The following is a 15,991-nucleotide window of genomic DNA, read 5'->3' as shown; positions in this document are numbered from 1 at the left end:
TGCATCAGGACTAATTATTTATTTAAGGACAGCTGTGCTTAAAAGTATTTAAAAACAAACCAAAAAACCCAGCGACCCTAGGAATGCATTTTCTAGTTCATTTTTGTTTACAGAATATTTATTCCCAAGCTTGCTGATTTGGTGTTCTATAAGGTAAGATACCAATATTTTAGAAGTTGTTTTTCTTAGCAAAAAATTCAAATGGGACTTGAAACAAAACGACATAATAATTATTGTCATATTGTTAAAATGACATTGTATTGTATTTTTTTTTGGGGGGGGAGAATGAATTAATTAGATCAAAGTACTGGGTGATGTTAAACAATATTCTGTAAGGAGAGTTTGGAACTGGAAAGTGAAGCATATTGTTTAAATGTTTCATATTAGTGATGTATTGTAAATGCATTTCTCTAAGATATTCTTGTAAGTTGCATCTAAGGCTAGAGGTGCTTTTTTACTAGGATAAACTCAGTGGAATTAACTTCTGCGTTGATATGTATAGGATTGCATTGTAAGGCTGCAGTCTAATGCACAATTACCTGAGATTAAGTTCTACTGAGCTCAGCTGGATTTACTTCTGAGTAGACATACATGAGCAGCATTTGGCTGTAAGTCACAGTATAAGTGTGTTCAATCAAGCTGCTCATCTATCTTGTAAATCTAACCAAATATGCATATGCCAAACAACATCCCGTGGACTATGTTAAAGATAATGCTATAATAATGAAAAACTTAGTAGTGGCTTTTTGTTGCTGAATAGTTTTCTTTCTAAAATATGGGGTTACATAAATTAAAATCAATGCCTATGAATTATTATGGACACGCCTGTGTGTTAAAATGAAATTTTGAGGCACGCTCACTTCAGGTACCCAAATGAGCAGCATTGTAATAAAGGGGTAAGGGGGGCTCAAAAGGTTTTCTACACAGAATGGAAAGTTTGAATTTTGCACATATCTCAGAATATAACCTGCGGCATGATCTCATGCATGCCTACTCAGAAGTAGGCCCCATTCACTTCAATGAGACTTGCTTCCAGGGAAGTGTGTGCATAGGATGACAGTGCTAATTCCTGCTATTTAAAGTGATTTCTCTGCATCAATTATTTCCAGTGTTTATAATAGCTGGTATTAGACCACAGGGCAGCTTGTAGGAGAATGCCAAGTACAGTATACCTGAGAATATTTCAAAAAAGTGAAAAGGTTGATACGGCTTTGGACAACAGGAACATAGGAAGCTGATGTAAACCAAGTCAGACCAATGGCCTATCTAGTTCAGTATTAGTTACTCTGACTGGCAGCCGCTCTCTGGGGCTTCACTCAGGGATATCTTTCAGCCCTACCAGGAGATGCCATGGGATTGAACCTGGGACCTTCTGCATGCAAAGCAGATGCTCTGTCCCTGAGCTATGGCCCTTTCCCCAAGGGAAACGTTTATCATGCTTTCTGGAAAATATGTGTATCTAATTCATGATCTAGAAGGGCAAAGCTGTCTGTCTGTCTATCTGTCTGTCTGGAACAGGGGTAGTCAACCTTTTTATACCTAGCGCCCACTAATGCATCTTTCTTGATTGTACAATTTCCTTACCGCCCACCAGCATTCAATGGAAGGAGGATTCAGCTTGTGCTGTAGAACCCCCTACTGCCCACCTAGAATCCAGAAACGCCCACTAGTGGGTGGTAGGAACTAGGTTGACAACCCCTGGCTTAGAACATTTCCCCACAATTTCCTACCATATACAGTCGTACCTCGGCTCCCGAGTTTTCCAGTTTTCCAACGTTCTTTCGGAAGCCGAACGTCCGATGGGGCTCCTGCAGTGGCAGAGGAAGCCTCTGGGGCACCTGGGGCGGTGTGCCCAGGGGCGGGGCAAACCGCCCATAGGGGCCCATAGGGGCTAGGGATGGGGAGCGCCACGCGGTGCCCCGATGGCACCCGGGGTGCACTGCACCTGCTGCGCCCACCTAGCTATGCCTCTGGGCTTCTGCGGCTTCCGATTGACTACAGGAGCTTCCTGCAGCTAATCAGAAGCCACGCTTTGGAAGTCGGACATTTTGGAAGTTGAACAGACTTCCAGAACAGACTCTATTCAACTTCTGAGGTATGACTGTATACGCGAGGCAACTTGCAGTATAAGAGCTTAAAACAAATCATTTTAAAGCCAATAGTAAAAATAAAATTAAGGAAACAAAAACAAAAAGCAAAAAAGGCAGAACAATGGAAGGAACATTGCTTAAAAAGATAATGATCATAACTTAAGCATAATTTTAATATAAAAAAATGGGAAGTAATTTTATTTTAATTTTTAAGCCTGGGAAACTGGCGGCACGGGGGGGGGGGGGGAAATGCCCCCAAACAAGGAGCTTGCTATCCTTGTCCCCCATTTCTGAATTCATTGAATAATAATATTGTAAAGTTGGAAGCGACCCCAAGGGTCATCTAGTCCAACCCCTGCAATGCAGGAATCACAGCTTAAGAATCCCTGACAGATGGCCATTCCATCTCTGCCACTAACATATGCTGCTGTTTTCTTTCTTTCTCGCCCACCCAGAAATATAGTACGCCCCTTCTGTTCTTCCCCCAATATTTTTTATCGGGTGCTGGCTCTGGTATGTGGTATGGTTGCATTATATTCATTGAGCAAATGTGTGTTAAGTAGTTACAGATTTATTATTAATATGCACGAGACATTAACAGCTCTTTTTGTTTTTATTAGCAGGAGCAGTAAGTGACCCTTTGATTTTTGAATCCCCGTCACTATGTGGAAAAAACATTCTGTCTTTTGCCTTTTGGTTTTGGCTGTTGCTACAAACTGTGTAGTGTATGGACAAAACAGAAGAAGGGGACAGAAGCCAAGTTCTCTAACAGGAAAAGCGAACCTTCAGGGTAAAGTCATTTTCTTAGAATTTACTATAGGCTGCATGAAATGTTTCCAAGCGCAATGGAATAATCTCCAAGGGAAAGTGGCAAATTATTAATATATGGGGATTTTGAATCATTTTGGTAACAAGTCCTGAGTTCTATGGGAACAGCATGTTTTCCATTAAGATCAGACTACAAGGGCCATAATTATTCTATTCTAAAAGGCACGTTCCCTTTCACATAAAGAAACTCTACAGACTTTTTTTCAGGTGGAATGTGCTACTGGAAAATGCATATCGCACACCCACAATTTCAGAATAGATTGGAATATTTATTTCCTTATTGAATAAACAAAATATCTTGTTGCAAGGAAACCTCTAAGCAGTTTACAATAATGGAAAATGAAACACTAGCACTATAAAAAATTTTATTTAAAAAATCCCAGTTGAAACCAGGTATTTAAAAACTTTCAAGAGACGATTCTAGCCAACAGTAGCTAAAAAGAGATAAAGCACATGTGACTTCTACATGTTTGGATTGGCTTGCTGAAACAAAAATGTTTTAAGCAGATGCTGAAAAGAGTATGATGAAACCATCTGTCTGGTGTCAATTGGCAGGGAGTTCCAAAGTATAACTGCTGCTACACTAAAAGCTTGATTTCTTACAACTGCACAGCTAGTATTATGTGGCACCTACAATAGTGTCAGTTCTGCAGATCAAAGTGGTCTAGAAGCATATATGGGATCAGGTGATCCCAAGCTATTAAGGGCTATATATTCTAGTTGTGACACCTTGAACTTGGCCCAATAGCAAATGGGCAAACAGTACAGATCTCTGAGCAGGGGTGTTATATGCTGAAAGGGTCTCACTCCTGACAGCAATTATGCTGCAGCATTCTGTACTAACTGGAGCTTCTAGATCAAGGACAAGAGAAGCGCCATATAGAGTGCATTGCAGGTATTCAATTTTGCAGTCACCAATGCACAAACTCCTGGCTTCTCCGGACAGCCCTAGATTCAAACTGCATGCCTGCTCCTTCAGGGCAGTGCAGCCCCATCCAGCTCAGGCAATTGACTCATTTCTAGTTGTTGTTGTTTTCATTTTCCCTATAATACACACATAACAGGCAAACTTCTTAGGGTTTTCTTTAATACAGAGCAGAAGAAGCCATTGTCATGTAAATAGATACAGTGCACAAAAGGTTGCCTTCAGCAATATGCAGGCTGTCCTGATTCTATGAAATGTATGTCATATTAAAGCAGATGTGAGAAACCAATAGCCCTCCAGATGTTGTTGGATTCCAGCTCCCAACAGCTCCAGCTGTTGGTCCAGCCAATGGTCAGGGGTGATGGAAGTCGTAGTCCGACAGCATTCAGACGTCTTGCAACAAAAAAAATCCCCTGTGTTGCAAAACAGAACGGTCTGATAAACATAAAGCAACACACAGGCTAATAGTATACTAACGATATTTATATGAAAGAGTTGAACTGTTTCTTAATTTACAATCAGAAAACATGCAATATTTACATGGAGTCATGAACTAATAAGAGAACATTCAGACATCAGCAGGTTTCCCATGCCTATAGTAAAGGACTGCAGCCCTATGTTAAATCAACACTTCCAATCCCTAGTGAATGAATATACTTCAGCAATACTATTATGGCGGAAGACCTTAACGTCTGCAAATGACAACATTTTGGAGGTCCCAAGTCTCAAGGTGGTTAGATTGGTCTCAACTAGGGCCAGGGCCTTTTCAGTACTGGCCCCGACTTGGTGGAACGCTCTGTCACAAGAGACTAGGGCCCTGCGAGACTTGACATCTTTCCGCAGGGCCTGCAAGACAGAGCTGTTCCGCCTGACCTTTGGTTTGGACTCAGTCTGACCCTTATGTTTCCCTCCCCTTATGGTTTTGATCTATGCGCTACTTTTAAAATGAGGCTGCATTTTAAATTGCATTTTAACCTGTATTTTAAATTGGTGCTTTTTTCTATTATGTTTTTACTGTAATTTTACTGGTGTTAGCCGCCCAGAGCCCGGCTCTGGCCGGGGAGGGCAGGGTATAAATAAAATTTATTATTACCATTATATTATTGTTATCATGTGAATTGAGAACATAAGAACTGCCCATCTAGTCCACCATCCTGTTCTCACAGTGGCCAACCAGATGCCTTTGGAAACCCACAAGCAGTACCACCACTGACTCCTGCTTGTTCCACCATCTTATGAGAAGAACCTAGAATTAGATTGGAATCCCCCTCACCTCTTCCCTTTCTATTTGAAACCACCCCATGTTGTTGTCTTCTCCCACTGCGGCTTTGTTCCCCGTTTTTGAATGATCTCTGTCCCATCTTGCCCTCCACAGCTTCCGTCTGCTTCATCGATATCATCTTCGTCCTGGACAGTTCCGAAAGCGCAAAAGATGTCCTGTTTGATAAGCAGAAGGAGTTTGTCACCACCTTAAGCGACAAGGTTTTCCTCATGAAGCCCACCAGAGTCCGCAGGTACGACTTCAGACTGGCAATCATGCAGTTCAGCAGTTCGGTCAAAATCGACCATCCTTTTACCGAATGGAAAAACTTGCAAACCTTTAAGCAGGAAGTCGCCGGGATGACCTTTATCGGGCATGGCACGTATTCCTATTATGCTATTTCCAACGCTACCCAGTTGTTCAAAACAGAAGGCCGTAAAATAGGTGTCAAAGTGGCTTTGTTGATGACGGATGGGATCGACCACCCAAAGTCTCCTGATGTGCAGGGCATATCTGAAGCAGCCCGGGCCCTTGGAATATCGTTCATCACCATTGGCCTTTCTAAAGTCGCCAATCAAGCCAAACTGCGTTCGATATCTGGCGATTCGCCCGGGAAGCCTGTGCTCATCCTCAACGATCCCAACCTGTCAGACAAAATACGGGACCAATTGGTAAGTAACATTTTTTAAAGGGTTCTTCTTCTAGTAATAGTTTCGTAGACTTGTAGAGTTGGAAGGGACCACAAGGCTCACCTAGTCCAACCCCCTGCAACACAGGAATCTTTTTGCCCAACAGAGGGATTGAACCCATAGCCCTGAAATTAAGAGTCTCACACTCTACCAACTGAGCTATCCCACAGCAATAGTAGCCACCAATGACAGGGCCCTTTCAGTAGTGGCATCCCAGTTATGGAACAGCCTTTTAAAAAAACTGATGTGGCCTCTCAGTTTTTTAATCTGAGGGGGTTTTCTTTAACTTTGAGGGTGCAATGATTTCATTGGCTCCCAGTACGTTTCCGAGCACAATTCAAAGTGTTGGTGCTGACCTTTAAAGCCCTAAACGGACTCGGTCCAGTATACCTGAAGGAGCGTCTCCACCCCCATCATTCTGCCCGGACGCTGAGGTCCAGCGCTGAGGGCCTTCTGGCGGTTCCCTCATTGCGAGAAGCAAAGGTACAGGGAACCAGGCAAAGGGCCTTCTCGGTAGTGGCGCCCGCCCTGTGGAACGCCCTTCCAGCAGATGTCAAAGAGATAAACAACTACCTGACATTCAGAAGACATCTTAAGGCAGCCCTGTTCAGGGAAGTTTTTAACGTGTGATATTTTACTGTATTTTTGGTTTTTATGGAAGCCGCCCAGAGTGGCTGGGGAGGCCCAGCCAGATGGGCGGGGTATAAATAATAAATTATTATTATTATTATTATTATTATTATTATTATTATTATTATTATTTGCTTATTTTGATTGTATGGTTTCATGCCTAATAATAATAATGATATTTATTTTGTACTCCACCCATCTGACTGGTTTGCCCCAGCCACTCTGGGTGGCTTCTTCATATCAAAATTGTTTTTCTTACTCATTGATTGTAAGAGAAGTTAATGTTATGAAGTGGCATACAAAGGCTGCAAATAAATGAATAATTAAGAAATAAGGACTTGTAAAGAACCAATTTTTTTAGCATGGCAGCATCGACACTTTGGAACTCCCTGCGTGTTGACATGTGGCTAGCGCTTTCACTGTACTCTTTTCAGCACCTGCTTAAAACATTGTTGTTTAGGCAAGCCTATCCAAACATGCTGAAGTTTCATGCAGCTACCATTGATTTAAAATAATCTTTTGGATATTTTAAAATGCTTGTTTTAACTGTTTTTTAATTGCTAATTTCAATATTTTTTTCTAAATAGCTTAGCGGGTTTAAACACCCCCCCCATCAAGTGGTATTTAAATTTTGTTACATAAAAATCAAACGGTCAATCCATCAATACGGTGATCGCCTAAGAGGCCACAAAGAATGACTTTAGCCATGTAAGTTCTCCATTCCTGCTCAGCTCCTGTGACACGCAATGGCTTGAAACAGTAGCATACCAGCCTTTTGCCCATTCAGATCATACACCACTCTTAAAGTGCTAACTTTAACATATGAATGGGGCAGCACATGTTATTGGGAACATTCACGTGGGAAAAGAGGGCTTATGTTGGTCAGGTCTTATTTATTCATTTATTTAGAACATTTGTACCCCATTCTTCAGCCAATAATGCTACCAGAGCAGCTTACATGTAATCAAAACAAGGCAGACCCTACCCACAGGCTTACAATCTTAAAAATGGAAATGACACACAAGGAAAAGGGAACAGGGAGGGAAGAGGAAAACCCAAATTCCAACTCTGGCACTAATTTCTAAACAGCCGTTTCCATAATGACCAGCTGGCACAGTTCAGGGGCAGGAGGTGCCTGATGGCGATGAGACGAGCCCTGCTCCATAACTCTTCCCCCGACTGATGGAAAGTCTGCCCCCGGGTTCACCGTTAGGGGAGAGGAGGCCTGATGGAGCTGGCCTGTCACAACAGAGCGGATGCACTTGAGTTCTACTTCCCAGCTCTGCCACTGCTGGAATGGCTGCCTGCAGGTGATGGTTGTAGGCAGAGGAGGCCTGATGGAGCTGGTCTGTCATAGCAGAACCTATGGAGATCTTTCCCCATGGCCAGCAGTGGCCTGTGGCTCAGGTGAATGAAGCCTTGTGGCTGGAAACAGAAGGAGGGAAGAATTCTCTTGTGGTCAGGTTGTGCTTGTGGGCTTCCCAAAGGCAACTGGTTGGCCAGTGTGAGGAGGTTGGGTTAGATAGGCCATTGGTATGTGATCCAGTAGACTCTCATTATGTTCTTATCTGGAGATGCTGGGGATTGAACCCAGAACTCTTTACAAGCAAGGCAAATGCACTACTACTGAGCTATGCCCCTTAATTATACCATGACATAATGAGAAAGATTAGCAGTTTGCTGGCAAATAAAAACACAGAAGAAGAACAGGATGTGGTAAGGTCAGACAACAAGAAATATTAGACATTGTAGAAGACCGAAGCTCTCAAGGGAGAACTGGATGCGGAAGTTGTGAATACATACATGACAAATAAGGAAATGAGCCTCTAGTGGCTCATTAGAAGAAAACATATTACGGAAAGGAATAAGTGAGGCAGATGGGATTTGTTCTGATCTTCTAATAGTCAGCTGGGTTTGAGCCATGCTGTTCCATTGTACATATTCATACTCACCACAAAGTTTGGGTAAACAGAGCTAATGACTCTATCATATCAGGTTTACTTCAGTATTTCCAGAAGTGTTTTTCCTGCTGCACCTTGACTTTTTATGATATTGTTTTAGTAATGCTTATTCTTCCAATATGTAAGCAACTTTGTGAGATTCACCTGAAAAGCGATTCATAAATGCCTGAAATAAACATTGTTGTTAACCAGACAAATCTAAGTTGAAATGGCATGTCATGCTAATATATATATATTTAATTGTTTTATCTTCCAGGCAACTCTGTTTGATGAGCGGGTAAGTTGATCAGCTTTTGCGTATTCAGTGGCATGTCCACCATCCCTTTCCATTTGTTCAAGCTGTGAGTGCCGTTGCCTTTGTAGTCAAAGCAGCACCATTCGCACATGCACAACAGTGAGGTATCAACAGACATGAAGGGGAAGGTTTGCTGAAGTACAACAAAATGATCTTTAAGAGGGAAGCTTTAGAATGGAGGGATGAGGGGACACACAAAAAAACAGACCAATGACTTGAACATGTTCTGTGACAATGACATGTTAGAATATTGTGGGGGGTGAAGAAAACTGGGTGGGAAGAGGAATGAAATGGAGAGTCTGGACTCCTGATCAGCAGCACTGCACACTGCAATGTTTTGTTGCAGGCCCCACTTTTCATGGGGAAATAAATGCTGATTCTCAGATAACATTTCCCTGCAAAAAGATAACGTCCTCATAAGAAAAAGGGATGCACATGTGCACAATCATGTGATTCCTCCATGATCCAGCTGGCCCCACCCCCCAAATACACGCCATCGCTACCATCATCATCAACTTGAGCTCTTTCCAACCAACACAACCCAATAGTGCCATTCCACTGAATGGCACATGCGTTGTTAGAAATTTGCCAGGTGCCAGGCGCGTTTTGCTGCTGGTGTGGTTCCAATTGCAACCACGTGGAGATTTCTGGGCGCAAGGTTGGCAGCCACAGTTTAAAAACCTCTGCCTTTGTCCATCATTTATACCATTTCCATTTCCACTTTGTGTGTTTCTCCTCCTTGCATACTGGGACAAGTGAATTGTTGTAAGAGCAGTCAAGCAATGTAGTTGAGATCATAGAATCATAGAACTGTAGTATTGGAAAGGACCCCGAGGATCATCCACAGATCAGCATAAACATGGAATTCCTCTCCTCCCCCCATGTTATCTTTTGCTGTGTATACACCATATATTTAAAGCACATTCCACACACACCACACAGAATCCCAGGACCTGTAGTTTTTACCTCCCACAGAGCAACAGTTCCCAGCACCCTTAACAAAATAAGCTTTACGTAGAATTTACTGAAAGGAAGGGACCTAACTTAGGCATGCTAATTAACTTCGATGGGTCTGCTGTGAGTAAAATATAGTCTGCATCCACACCATACATTTAAAGTGCTATGATGCCACTTTAAACAGTCATGGCTTCCCCCAAAGAATTCTGGGAGTTGTAGTTTGTTCAGGGTGCTGAGAGTGGTTAGGGAGTATCTATTCCCCTCCCAGAGCTACAGTTCCGAGAGTTCGCTGTGAAGAGGGATTGATTGACCCACATTTCCCAGGATTCCTTGCGGGTGGAGGGAGAGGAAAATGTTCTTTAAATGTATGGTGTGTATGCAGCTTTTATCTCTTTAAGAGGAATAGATCAAACAAAAACAGCATGGAAGTGTTTTTTCTCTCTGAGAGGCCCAAGCAGCTGTGCAAGGACTAAAGGTCAGGAGCATTCCTCCTTTTCAAGGTGGCTGCCTGGGCCTGTGGGACCAGAGGAGCGGATGCAGGGGTGGGAATCGGAGTGACTTGTTCTCAGAAGCAAGAAGCCAACAGAGGCATGAAAGGGAAGTTGCAAGGGAAGGGAATAGAAAAGATTTCATTCCATTGGGGAATCAAGGCCACTTTGGATGCGACAAAACTTCCCACAGGGGAAGCACTTCTTTGTAACCAGGCAAGATGCAGGATGATAAAAGCACATGTGCGTTTTGCCTGCGCATGAGTTTTGCATGTTGAGAGCTGAGCTAGATGTCATGGATCCAGGTGATCTACCAATTTCCTATCAAGTGGGAGAAGGGGTGTGGATTGCTCTGTAAGGTGGGCAGTAGTGTGGTATGCGTGTTAAATTCTTCTCAGCCAGTTTTCTCCCAGTGGGGTTTTGATAGTCATCTGAAAAAAATTTTTTTGGGGAGGGAAGTATTTTGAGAGAAGATCACATCAAATAAATGTCTCCTGTCTAGCCCTGCTGGGCTTTAACTTTCCCTAGACTTCAATGGAAATCTGCACTACCTACAATGTGGCACATGGGTTGTGTTGCCATGACATCTAGTCAGTCTCTGAGAAATTGTAATTGCATTTAACTGCCTGGTGCATGGACACTGTGATACCCATAGCTATACCCATACCCAACACACTTTTGTGGGCCTCATGTAGCCAGTCTTTGTGGGTGATTGCCACTTAACTTGTGTGCGTTCCCATAAGGACCAGGGTTCAACTTTGATGCTACCCTTAGCTTCAGAGGCACTCAGAAGAAGCAAGACCTTTCACTGTTTCCAAGTGGCTCTGAAGCCAAGAGTGAGGACAAGCTGGAGATCACACTCTTATTCTTAAGTTCCAGGCTAAGGAGAAGGGCAGGCACTTTCTGTATGGCCTTGCACTGAGCCTGACTTTGTGCAGGCACCAGAGCTCTACATAATATAATAGACAAGACACTTCCCTTCTCCTGGGGTCCAGTAAGAACTTCTTTCTGATTATGGGAGCCGCCAAAGTCCAGCATTACGTTGGAGATGAGACTTAACTCCAGTTCTCCATTTCTGGTGGATAGTATCAGGTTTTCACCAGACTAATGAACCACTAGTATCCTGGGACAATTTGGGACAATTACGTTCATAGTTGGAAAGGTGACATTCTAGGACTTCCGGTTTGGGTCGCGGACAGCGAGGAAGCGCAGAGAGCCCCGGTAAAGGGCTTTCTGAACAACACGGAGGCTTGGGGGAGTCGCAAAGGCACTGCGCCCCCCAAAAATCCCAGGGGGGAGACCCCTGGGGGATAGGCTTCCCGGCAGCGTGGGAGCGGTTTCCTACCGTCTTTTCGGGTTTTTTTTTTCGGAAGAAACTCGGGACGGGACCGTGAGCGCAAAATGGGAGAGCACCGACTCCGTGTTGTGATGCCTCTAGCTTCTGCTGAGAAAGGCGACGAACCTCTTTAAGACAAAAATGGATTCTCCTGCGTGCTGTGATTTAAAATATCCTAAAAAATTGGAACTTAAGCGAGGAGAACCCTGGATGTACTAAGATTCGGCAAAGAATTCATCCGGCTGAGAGCAGAAAATGGCGCGGGCTACAGAATCGCAGATATAAAAAAAAAGGAAGTAGCTGCTTACCGGCCTGACTGAGTGAGTACAGAACGCCGCGACAATTCGGCTAAGGCTAACAATTTACCAAATACAAAGTAACAAAGAGGATGCCTGCTTGAACCTATTTTTTACCCCCCCCCCGCACACTTTGTTTCTTTGGCGGAGGGACACAGTTGCAAATAAGTAACGGAACTCAGCGGTTGGGGAGGATATCTATATATGTATTTAAAGGCTGCAAGAGCTTACTGTAAGTGGCGCTGAAAGGCGAAACATAAAGAGACTGAAGGGAGAATTTTATTACAGACGTCGTGGAAGTTTGAACACAGGGAATATAGCGAGGAACGCAAAACCACTTTAAGGAGACTTATAACCCCCCCACAACTTTCTCCCTTTGGCAACTTCACCTTCTCCCGTTTCTCTTTCTTTTTTTTACTCCGTTGAGCGGCATCAGTTCCTCTTTGGCTACTTAATAACTACAGCGACCAGCCCCGTAACCTCGTAGCTGTGGGAACATAGTGCGAAAGCAATTCTGAGCACCAGACCACCTATTTATAATATAGAGGGACCTGTGTATTTAACCAACTAGAACTGATCTCTTATCCTCAACGTTACAGACTTCTTAAACTTCTGCTGGATAAATTTCCTGTTGGAGAGACATTTTTTGCCTACTCCCTGGAACTGTGTTAGATACCTTTAGAAAAAAAAAAAAAGGAGAAAGAAGGTGGTAGAAGGTGGTAGAACAAAGACAACCATTTCTCCTTATTTTTATGAACTTTAAGTGGACTGGACTATACTACCATGGTATATACTACCACGTTGGATTAGGCCATCAAGTGGCTGAAGAATATAGGACCACGCTGATCTGGCCAAAGTAGCTTTTGTGAAACACCTTGGGTAACATCTTTGAACTTTCTCCTGTACACTTCAAAAAGACTGTTGACGTGATTTAGCCCAATTAATTACCTTATATAGAAGGAAAAATCTTTACCACTGGGCCTTTAATCTGACATACATCAGTGTGGTTTGACCCTCTTTTCGGTTGGGTTTACACTCTTATTACTCTTGGAAAGTAATTGGAAAATATTTACTCACTCCATTCCCCCTCATTTTTGCTTATTTTTGTGAGATAAGATTATCTGTCTTTTGGTTTATAAGCACAGTAAATTGGGTTTAAATTTAGATATCTGAAGGAGATATTTTATAGGATCTTAGAAGAGATTGTGAGCCCCTAAAGGGAGAGAGTCAGTTGCAAAACATAAAGTGTGAAAATAAGGATATAATGTCGGGGAAAAATGGGAAAAAGATGGGGGGGACCCCAGCTGAAAGGAAGATATCCAGGCAAGAGGAAATTAAAGATTTAGATTTTTTATGGTTAAAAATCAAGGATGAGTTTAAGCAGAGTGAAATACATATGGAAAATAAATTAGGAGAAGTGCAGGAGATGATAGACAGGAAAATAGAAGAGGCAGTAGGTGAGCTCTCCACTAAAATCCAAGAATTATCAGTCAAATCAAAAGTATTTGAAGAAACTAATAAAAAAATTCAGAAAGAGATGAGGGAACAGAAAAAGGAGACAGAAAAGTTAAAGGAAGAAATGAAAGAGGTGAATAAAATGCAAGAGCAAATATGGGATAACTTAGCGATGACAGAAATGCGACAGAAGCATCTTCACTTGAAATTCAGAGGAATAGGAGAAGAAGCGAAAGAGAATATAAAAGAGAAAATGATTAAGGAGCTAACTAAATGGCTAGAACTAAAAGAGGAAGAGGTAGCATATGCGATAGAGAATGCCTTTAGAATAAGAATGAGAGGTCAACAAAATAAGTTAAAAAAATCCCTTGGGGACTGTCTAGCAATCTTCAACTCAATAGAGATGAAGAACTTAATATTAAAAACAAGCTACCATAAAAAATTAATAATTGATGGCAGATCAATTATTGTTCTTAAAGAAATACCAGTTAGACTCCTTCGAAAAAGAGAGGGATACAGACAAATAGTAGGCGCCCTGAAGAGAAACGCCATACAATATAGATGGGAGTTCCCTGAAGGGATTGCCTTCTTTTTTAAAGATAAAAGGTTTAAGCTGACAGACGCCCAAGAGGTGGAAAATTTTTTGAGAAGGTATGAGAAAGAACTGGGTAAGGTTGAAGACGGGATAAGAAACAGCGAGGGAAGCAAAGCCGAGAAAAGAGGAAGGAAAGAGAGGAGAGGGGCTCAGGAAGAGAAAGAAGAAGAAGAAGTAGTAGAAGAGGAAAAAGGCGCCGTGGGAGGTGAAGAAACAGAGGAAGAAGAATACACAGAGAACGGAAGCTCCAAAACACAAGTTTGAAAATTTAAATCGAACAAATAGAAAATAATTTTAACAATGTCTTTGAATTTTTTGTCCTGGAATGTTAATGGTTTGAATGAAAAATCGAAAAGGAATAAAATAGAGAAAGTTTTGAGGAATAAAAACTATGATGTGATTTGTTGTCAAGAGACACACGTGGCCAAAAAACACAAACATTTACTGATAAGTAAAAAATTGGGAGTTGAATTTATTAACTCAGATGTAAATAAAAAAAGAGGATTGGTGACCTACGTTAAGGAGAAATGGGAACCGGAATTAATCTGCAAAGATGACGAGGGAAGAATCCTGGGAGTACAAATTAACTACCAAGGCGAAAAATTTAATGTGGTAAATGTTTACGCCCCTAATACAAACAAAGCAGAGTTCTTTAAAAAATTAGAACAAGTACTATTAGAATTAGAAAATCATAAATTAATTCTGCTTGGAGATCTGAATGGAGTACCAACACCAGAATTAGACAGAAGTGAAAAAAAGACGAAATCGAACCAAGGGAAACTTCCAAAATCCTTTAATAACCTTGAAGAAAACCTAGATTTGATCGATATTTGGAGGCATAAAAACCCAATAACGAGACAATTTACACATTTCTCAGAACCACACCAGAGCTGGGGTAGAATTGATCAGATATGGGTCTCAAGAGAACTATCGACAAGAATAACGAGATGTGAAATACAACCCAGAACCCTTTCTGATCACAATCCAATTACTTTGGAAATAAAATGTAGGTCATCGGGGCCATATAGGTGGAGAATGAATGAATATTTACTTGAAAATGACGAGACGGCCGAGAAGGCTAAAAATACTTTAAAAGAATATTTTGACATAAATTTAAATAAAGAAACAAAAATTGATACAGTTTGGGACGCAAGCAAGGCGGTTCTCAGAGGATTCTTAATCCAACAGAACAACTATAGAAGGAAGTTAAGAGAATCGAAGAAAGAAGAAATTATTAAGCAACTAAGAGACTGTGAGAAAAAATTAACAATAAACCCTAGGGATGAAAGGACTAAACAAATTTCTGGAATGTTGCAATCACAATACTCAATCTTAATAAGCCAAGAAGTAGAATGGAGAATCAAATTAATGAAGCAAAAATATTTTGAATCTGCGAATAAAACGGGGAAACTACTGGCGTGGCAATTAAGAAAAAGGAAAAAACAAAGTGTGATCAACAAAATTAAAATAGAAGAGCAGATAGTAGAAGATCCCAAGGAAATAAAGGAAAGGTTCCTTCAATTCTATGAAAATCTATATAAAAAGGAAGACGAAAATATAGTAGAAATAGAAAAATATCTGGAAAGGAATGGAGGAAAACACTTGATGGATGAAGAGAAAGTTTATCTAAATAAATTAATAACAGTAGATGAGATTAAGGAAGCAATTAAGAAGATGAAACCAGGGAAAGCACCAGGTCCAGATGGTTTGTCACAAAAGTACTATAAAGTTTTGGAAGAATACTTGACCCCGGTTTTATGTGACGTGATGAATAATATTCTACAAGGAGGGAGGATACCTGACTCCTGGAAAGAGGCACACATCACGTTAATACCCAAACCAGACTCAGATAAACTGGACATAAGAAATTATAGACCGATATCACTACTCAATAACGATTACAAAATCTTCGCAGAAATAATGGCGAATAGACTTAAGAAATATTTGACAAAATCCATTCATAAAGATCAAGCTGGATTCCTCCCTAACAGACAATTAAAAGACAATGTAAGGCACATAATAAACATTATTGAATATTTGGAACTCAAGAATGAAATTCCCGCGGCATTAGTCTTTGTCGACGCCGAGAAGGCTTTCGATAATGTATCCTGGCGGTTCTTATTAAAATGCATGGAGAGGGTAGGAATAGAGGGGCCTTTTATGGAAGGTATAAAAGCGATTTATT

At 41.5% G+C, this 15,991-nt stretch overlaps 1 protein-coding gene across 1 annotated transcript in view; it reads left to right on the top strand.

Moving 5' to 3' along the window:
* The window catches only part of COL28A1 (collagen type XXVIII alpha 1 chain), a 71,585-nt gene continuing 55,594 nt past the window's right edge, over nucleotides 1–15,991 (top strand). Inside the window, exons 1-4 of the mRNA XM_053359616.1 lie at nucleotides 1–153; nucleotides 2,711–2,880; nucleotides 5,219–5,775; nucleotides 8,641–8,661. Coding sequence (XP_053215591.1) covers nucleotides 2,754–2,880; nucleotides 5,219–5,775; nucleotides 8,641–8,661 — 705 coding nt within the window. The 5' untranslated portion in view covers nucleotides 1–153; nucleotides 2,711–2,753. The remainder of the gene's footprint in view (nucleotides 154–2,710; nucleotides 2,881–5,218; nucleotides 5,776–8,640; nucleotides 8,662–15,991) is intronic.

Source organism: Podarcis raffonei, chromosome 12 (genome assembly GCF_027172205.1).
Source record: "Podarcis raffonei isolate rPodRaf1 chromosome 12, rPodRaf1.pri, whole genome shotgun sequence".
In the NCBI taxonomy this organism is placed as follows: domain Eukaryota; kingdom Metazoa; phylum Chordata; class Lepidosauria; order Squamata; family Lacertidae; genus Podarcis; species Podarcis raffonei.
Note: the sequence above shows the minus strand (reverse complement) of the source record. Positions and strands in the feature narration are given on the sequence as shown.